The sequence below is a fragment of the Sinocyclocheilus anshuiensis genome, unplaced genomic scaffold (assembly GCF_001515605.1).
Source record: "Sinocyclocheilus anshuiensis isolate Anshui unplaced genomic scaffold, SAMN03320099.WGS_v1.1 scaffold341, whole genome shotgun sequence".
Lineage (NCBI taxonomy): Eukaryota > Metazoa > Chordata > Actinopteri > Cypriniformes > Cyprinidae > Sinocyclocheilus > Sinocyclocheilus anshuiensis.
The window spans coordinates 1-8,765 of record NW_015536488.1 but is presented as its reverse complement, the minus strand read 5'-3'; the positions used below and the strand labels follow the sequence as shown (position 1 = coordinate 8,765).

At 32.9% G+C, this 8,765-nt stretch overlaps 1 protein-coding gene across 3 annotated transcripts in view; it reads left to right on the top strand.

Annotated features, from left to right (window-relative positions):
• The window catches only part of LOC107684968 (caseinolytic peptidase B protein homolog), a 15,339-nt gene extending 6,580 nt beyond the window's left edge, over positions 1–8,759 (top strand). For 2 of the 3 annotated variants that reach the window (XM_016481372.1, XM_016481364.1), the window contains exons 4-6: positions 5,904–6,007; positions 7,090–7,218; positions 8,620–8,759. In XM_016481372.1, the coding sequence (XP_016336858.1) occupies positions 5,904–6,007; positions 7,090–7,218; positions 8,620–8,630 (244 nt within the window). In that variant the 3' untranslated portion in view covers positions 8,631–8,759. Of the gene's footprint in view, positions 1–5,903; positions 6,008–7,030; positions 7,219–8,619 lie in introns of those variants that run through there. The other variant, XM_016481380.1, reaches the window with a different exon arrangement.
• Positions 8,760–8,765: the final 6 nt, after the last annotated feature.

Genomic DNA, 8,765 nt, shown 5'->3' with positions numbered 1-8,765 from the left:
TATATATATATATATATATATATATATATATATATATATATATACGCAAGCAGCACCAGAGGGTTAATAAAAAATTAGAAAGCACCCTAATTTAGAGAACTGAACAAAAAACGAACTACATTAAACTGGGGATTATCTTTAAATGTTTTACTATCAGATAATATTTAATTTTTGCAATCCAATCAGTATTTAAACAGATACATTTACACTAAACAATTAATAAAAAAAAAAAATTAATAAAAAAAAATTGAGAACTGAATTGAAGACATTGGACATTAAATTTCTTAAACATTTAACTATACAATAACAAAGCTGACATCTGGCACAAAACAATGAAGATCATAATTAAGATGACAGAATTCAACCAGAACAGATATATGTATACTAAATAATTAATAAATCAAGAAAAAAAATGAAAGAACTGAATCAAAAGCATGGACAGCAGCATTTAGTAAAAACATGTAAATGAAAAAAAAAAGCTTTAATAAGAAAGATTTAGTAAAGTTTTACAGAAGATGTCAAATGCAGTATAGCGAGTCAAATTAAGTGCCATTTTTAACCGGTTAATTAACATTTAGTTTGGCAACACAATGTGATAAACCAGGATTTTGCCACACAACTAGTTGGGAAAAAAGTAGCTAGTTTCTGTAAAATTCACATTATGTTGACAAAAAACTACTGTAAGACGAATGACATACAGTACAGTATGTGCTGGAGTTAGTAACGTCACAGCTTTTATTTTAACTTCAGTGAGCGGCAACACACTGAACTTCATGCAGTGACATGAATGAATATTAAAGCCTTGATATGAGGGCTAAACCCACGCTCTGTTCCCATCCACTCCAGAATAATCCCAGCACGTCCCCTTTCACCTCGCTCCCTCACTTCTGCGCTCTTTATCCTCGACTGAGGCCTTGTGTCGCTCGATCGGAACGGTCAACAAGGCCTGCTCTTCTTAGCGGGTCATTGTCCACGTGAATGGACAGATCTGGGTGGTGACCGTCGCTGGGTTAAGAGTGCAAACAGTCTCACACACATCAGAGCTCAGCAAACATCTCCGTCTAAAGCACATCCTTCTGGCTTTTAAAACAGCAACAGTCGCAGACTTTGATCACGCGATCGGAGCGTCTGTTCCGCCTCGACGAAACCACGGAAAAACACAGCCTTTGACATCTCTGACAAAGTGCTGGGATCTGCTACAAGATGCATGTGAGGTTCACAAAGATTTTGGGTTAAATGTGAACATAAAATGAGCTCCAAAATCATTGGAAACAAACTAAGTTGTAGGATTCTGAAAAGTAAAAAAAAAGACTATTTTCACATTCCGGGTCAGTTTGGACCCAAAGAATCGTCATTTTATAAAACAGTCTTAACTCAATATTTTTCAACTAAAACCATATTGTGTAAAATAAAAAAGTTGGAATGTAACCATGTGATTACTGCATCTACACTTCGCTATTAATTAAAAACTCACTGAAATTTTAAATCACACCAAAAAAAAAAGTATGATGCAAAATACATATATAATTTTTTTCAATAATGATGAGAAATTGTATTTGAATATATCAGTGTATGAAATTTATAAGTACATATAATCAAAAAAAAAATAATCAGTATTGGAACTTAATGAATTTATAACTCATGATTGCTCAAAACAGTCCAAATTTATGAAACCTTATTTCTATCAAAGTAATATCACATTTTCAAGCATTAATTAGCCTAATTTTACTTGCATGAACTTTCACTTTTCATGCTGCAATAATTCATCAATAGCCGACCATATTCATGTTCAACAACAAAATTCAGTCCCAGAAGTGAGTGAGATATAGGGAAACGTCTAAATACATTTTACAAAAGTTTTCTGTCACTAATAGAACTTTATAGATAATTTAACAAAAAGTATTTTTGACACTTAATGGTGCTCCATACATACAAAAAAATCTGAAAAAATCAATTTGTGTTTTGAGGGTCTTAAAGCATTTAAATACCAGAAATACAAGTTAAACCATAAATTAAACCAAAAACATAATTAAACCATCTGTGACCCTGCAGCACAAAAGCAGTCTTAAGTCGCTGGGGTATATTTGTAGCAATAGCCAACAATACATTGTATGGGTCAAAATTATACATTTTTCTTTTATGCCAAAAATCATTAGGATATTAAGTAAAGATCATGTTCCATGAAGATATTTTGTAAATTTCCTACCGTAAATATATCAAAACTTAATTTTTGATTAGTAATATGCATTGCTAAGAACTTCATTTGAACAACTTTAAAGATGATTTTCTCAATATTTAGATTTTTTTGCAGTCTCAGATTCCAGATTTTCAAATAGTTGGAACTCAGCCAAATATTGTCCTATCCTAACAAACCATACATCAATGGAAATGATTTATTAAGCTTTCAGATGATGCATAAATCTCAATTTAAAAAAATGGACCCTTATGACTGGTTTTGTGCTCCAGGGTCACAAATCTAATATATAAGAATAAAATGTTACTCAGAATATTAACAAAAACTATGAGTGTATCAATGAAAGTAAATAACATTGGTTTGCAGTTCACTTAAATAGTACTGCAGTTTGACAAATGAATAAATAAAAAAAGGTTAATACTTTTATTAATAAATATTCCATGTAGTGCCTTACCATAAAACTACAAGCTAGAAAAATTACAAGAAATGCAGTTTAAAGTGTTTTTAGTTCAACTATACAGACTGTTAGTTGGTTGAAGTTGACATGACTGAAGAAGAGTTGAAACAGATTTGTCTCATCTGCTGAACACTTTAACAGCCCCACAGACTGAGAGTGTTCGATTATATCAGCTCATTCGCCTTCACAGTCCCGAGAGCGAACAGAAGCTTTACTAGCAGCTCACAACTAAACCAGAACCAACCCAGACCTCAAATGCAGTTACATGTTTGACTATGAGTCAAAAATACACTGAAAGAGAACGTTTGAAGGACATCTAACTCATGAAACAGACAATACAGTTGTGTTTGTTTGACCATATTACAGTTTACATTTACATTTACATTTAGTCATTTAGCAGACGCTTTTATCCAAAGCGACTTACAATTGGGGGATACATAAAGCGATTCTTCTTAAGAGGCAAACAGACACAGGAAGTGGTTGTAATACCAAGTTCTTAGACATTGTTCAAATAAGTACAAGCTAGAAAGAGAAGGAATAAATAAAGAGAGAGAGTTTTTTTTTTTTTTAGTTTTTTTTTTTTTTTAATGATGAAGTCAAGTAGCTTCGAAAGAGATTTCGAATCTTTTCTCAGTTTCTCTCTGTCATTCAAACCTGCTTTGACACGCATCTCAATCAAAAAAACTACAAGTATTCAAAATAAACCTGTGAACACAATCCTGGAAATGACATACGACCAGACAAAAACACTGCAGTATGTGATTTTGAGAAAGATCCTGCCAGTTCTGATTGCACATTTAGGGTCCTATATGAATTCTGTGATGCAGAAAAAAATGCAACAGAATTCAGTCATAAAAATGGAATTTAATGCATAACACAGAATGTCACAGAATTTGGCATATTTTGGATGAATAAATCAAATAAAAGTTCGGTTTAACTTAAAATTGTGACAGAAATATTACTATTGTACAGAAAAACGTATTTCTCAAAGCAATAATAACAAAACTTTTCAATTATAAAAACTTATTTTTTTAAGGAATATCACAATTTTAACAAAATAAATAAATGTGTATTAAATCATAAATTGATTATCATTTAATCAAACCATTAAAATGGAATCCAGAAAAAATAAATGGAAAAAAAATGGAATTTGGGAAAAGATAAAACAGAATTGTGGAAAATTAATAAAAAGTAAAAATGGATTTCATATGGCCCTAAAAATGTCATATTTCTTCGACTTTTAATAAACCAATGTTAAGCTGTATTTTTCATTACTTCAATTAACTAGACATGTTTTTTGATTACTAACATTTAATTTAACCATTAAAATGGAATTTAGGAAAAATGTAAAACGCGTCAGAACCAGACCAAACCACTAAGCCTCATCTTTACTAACATCCACACGTACTGTGATGTATTCAGATACATAAATCCATCACATAAACAGACTGAGCATCACAAACATGTGAGAGATGAAGGTCGCTCATGCATCACAGTCAGTGCTGAAATATGAGCCCGTGTGGGCGGAGCCTCACTCCCCCTGCGGCTCTGATTGGCCACCAGGGGCTTTGAATGACAGGAAGACACAGGACTGTGAGTTATGCCACTCATAACGGAGAGAGAGACACACACACACACACACACACACACACACACACAGAGTGAGGCGTCTGTGATAAATGATAATATTTTCAATAGAGACACTGATAGAAACACCATTAATCAATTTCCAGTGAGTGAGAGAGTGACGGTTTCAACAGTTTGAGTCTGTTTTTATCAAAATCACTTGGAAAAGAGATGTGATGCATTATCACACACACACACACACACACACTGCATGTGTGAGAGACGGAGTGACAAACTGAACACTACACTAACATACTATCACACTATCACTGCAGTGTGTCTGAAGTGTTCTGGATTCATGAATATTTGGATGAACGACTGCATTAAAACCTGATGCAATACAAACTGTGATTTTAACATCATCTCATTTTTGACTCGTTGTTGGATCAGACTGTCAAGCGTTGTTAAAATGTAACTGAAAAGAAAAACTAGGATATTTATCTGAGAGACAATAACTGGATGCCACTCACTGAAGTAAACAAGCTTTTCTACATCCTGTGACAGTAACACAACAGAAATTAATATGCAGCAGGGTCATATTTTCAAATTATTGCAATGCTTTACAATAAAGTCCAATTTGTTAACATTAGTTAATGCATTAAGCAACGTGAACTAACTATGAGCAATATATTTAAGTATTTATTTTTGATAAGGTGAGATAATAGACAATTATTTATTGTTTGTTCACCGTGCATTAACTTATGTTAGCAGATACGACTTGATAAAAGTGAGTAAAATTGACATAAGATTAATAAATGCTGTAGAAATGTGTTCATGTTAACTAATTTGGTTAATGTTAACAAATGAAAACATAAGTGTTAACAAAATGATATTTTACATTAAAAAAATGAAGCCTGTTTTTTAGGACCTTTAGGATTTTTTTGTTTTCAAGAAGAAAAAAAACTTACTGTGATGCAAAAAAATTAAATTATTGTATAATACTGTATACACTAAAATATTATTAATATATTATAGAAAATATTTATATTTTAAAATATTTACACATTATAGCAATATTTGTTATACCACCTATATGCTGATTTTAATGTAAAAAATATTATAGTGTTTTTACTGTGTTATAGTAATTAATATATAATGAAAATATGGTAATGAAAATCAAATCCGTACATATTATGGTATTATCAAAAAAAATGTTATACTGCAAAAAAGGGATACAGATTTAGGACGACGGGAACTTCATATCATTCTGGTTTAAGTTTTCACTCTTCTCTACACAACTAGTTTCTAGTTAAATTCTAAGTAACCAGCATTTTCCTCTTCGTTCGGGGTGTGTGTGTGAGTGTGAGTGTGGCAAAAACTGCATTGCGAATTTGGGATCGTTCTTTTCGCTTAACAGCTGTCCATTTGTTGATTTAATTTCCCGCCATCAATGATCATCTCGGTAGGTTAAAACTTCTGTGGAAGCTATGAGCCTCAACAACATAATCTGTGAAACATGGTAACCAAATAAGGCCAACATACACTTAGTAATCAATTAAAGCTATTACTGTGAAGTTATAAATAAATATTGTTATATTATTTTAATTGTGTGTGTGTGTGTGTGTGTGTGTGTGTGTGTGTGTGTGTGGTGAATCTGTTAATGCTCGATGTGTGTTTATTGGTCAGTGTGGTGAAGGTGCTGCTGGAGGCCGGTGCCGATCCAAACCTGGGCGATGACTTCAACAGCGTGTATGAAGCGGCTCGAGAGAAGGGCGTTCACTCATTAGAGGGTGAGACACGCATCTACATGTGCTTCACCATCATCATCACTGTTAGTTATAAACCCATCCACACACACACGCATGTAAACACAGCAGGAGTGTGTGTTATTACATAGATCAATTTTAACACGCTCATTTTGTGCCTTTGCATATCGGCACTCGATTTATTTAGCAGCGTGTTGTTTGTAAGTGTTTTCCATCTCTCACACACACACACACACACACACATGTGTGTGTGTGTGTGTGTGTGTGTGTGTGTGTGATGGATCGCCAGGCTCTGCTCGTCTGACGGTTTATTGGGTTTTGTTGTGATTATCTGGCTCTTAGACATTAGTTACCCGTGACTATCCGCCTGACAGCAGCCCAGAGAGAAAATATGTTTCTGCACACGGACAGAAGAAAAACTCTGTTGCTGCGTTATGATTTATTTGCGCGTGTCTGCGCTGAGAATAATTGTGCGCTTTATGTGAGCGCTTTTACATGCGTTTGTTCTTAATTCAAGCGGTTTGTCTTGTTTTAAGAACGCCGTTGAACATCATCAGCCTCCTCTCCTTCATTTTTACCGTCTCAGTCTCTGTGTCTCTGTTTCAGTGCGCTTTCTGCCAAATAAATCAAATAAAAATAACATGAAAATAGCACAAATGGAGTAAACGTGTAGCGCTAAAGACTCCATGAAATCAGTTTGTTTTTCATATTTCCTGTTGAAATATATTTTAATATTTGAGCTCAAAAATACTCTTTTGAATTCATGAGCTCTGAAACATAAAAAATTAATTCAGATAAAATGACTGTTTAGTATACAATTGGAAATTGCCAAGCAGCAAAAATTTGTTTTAAATTTAAATAGATTGTTATATTAATTAGTAACATGAATTATGCAAATAAATGTCTCTGAATGTAGTTTTATTGTTCACTTTGACAGGGTTTGATGAGCTTGTGAAGCGTCTGAAATCGGCTGTTGTTCAGCGTGCAGTGTGTGTGATTGAAGCAGCACTGGAGTGTTTCAGTGTTTGTGTTCGTCTGTGTTCTCAGCCCAGCAGCTTGAGTTCAGATCGTCTGTAAAGCTGATCTTGTTGAACTGTGTCTGGCAGTGCTGGTGAGCCGCGAGGACGAGTTCAGCAATCGTCTCAGCAGCCGCGCTTCTTTCCTGGGCTGTTCTGCTCTGCATTACGCTGCTCTGACCGATGACCTGCGGACCGTCCGGATGCTGCTGGACGCAGGTGAGGACACATGACCCTCAGAGCACACACAGACTCACGCTCACACGCGCACACACACACACACACACACACACACACACACACACACTCTCACACACTCACGCGCACACACACACACAGTTATAGTGACCCTGAAATTCAATATATTGGAGTACAATTACTTACATGTGAGTTTTGTCATGTATTTCTATGATATAGTTTAGCAGTTTTACGTTTTAGACACAATATTGTATGTTTTTGCTCTATTTCGCCAAACAGAAATAGTGAGCGACAAAGTGGTTTTGTTCCTGAATGAATCAGTGTTTTTGAATGACTCAGTGATTCAACGATCCATTCCTAAAGAGTCATTTGCCTTGTTCCTGAGTGAAGCTGTTCGAATGAATCGGTTGAATGAATGATTCAATGACTCATTAAAAAGTGAATTCATATAAGATTTCATTAAATAAAATGGCTGTACAGCGTACAACTAAAAATGAGCAATTAGCAATGTTTATTTTAAATTTAAATAAATTATATTAATTAGTAAAATGAATTCAATTACTCACATTTTACTAATTAATATAATTTAAATATATTTTAAATACATTTTAAATATTTATTTTAAATAAATTTTAAATATTTATTTAAATGAATTTTAAACTTGAATCAATTATATTAATTAGTAACATGAATTCAATGACACATTTGACTAATTATTATAATATGTTTAAATGTATTTGAAATCAATTAAAATATTTATTTAATATTATTAGTTATTTAATACAAAATTTTTATTTAAATATTTATTAAATTTTTTTATTTATATTAGTAACATGAGTTCAGTGACTCACATTTGACTAATATAATTAGTTTAAATTTATTTGTAGTAATTTTTTTATATTTATTTTCTATTTTTTATTAATATTAAAAATATGATTTTATTTAATATTATTGTTATTTTATTTTTATTTTAAATAATTATTTACATTTATTTTAAATTTAAATAAATTATATTAATTAGTAACATGAATTCAATGACTCAGGTGTTACTAATTAACATAATTTATTTATTCATTTTTTTATAACAGATTTTTTTAAGTTTCATATTTCAGCATTCAAAATATTATTTACACTGCAATTAATATATATATATTATTGTAACTGCAGTGTAAATGCTGCTTTAGACGTTGCTTCTGTGCCAAAATGGATTTTGTTGCCACTGTTTTCATTTGATTGGTACAGCCTATAGTGTCTAATTATTCAAATTAAATTTATTGATTAAATGTAAGAATTTGACATAAAAGATGATGCATACATCTAGTAAGATTAGAAAAACTGTCCTTATGAAGGTAAAAAATTAGATGTATTCCTCATATGAAGTGATCCAAGTAATCAGATGCACATCTTCACCTGCTGGAGCAGAAAACAGGTGACGATCCCCGAGTGTTTGTGACGAGCGTCAGCGTCTGGCTAATATAGAGCAGCAGCGCTCTCTTCCTGTTAGCCTGAGGCCGGCCAGCTTAACCTTTGACCTCTGGAGTAACGACACTGTGGCTTATGTGACCCGC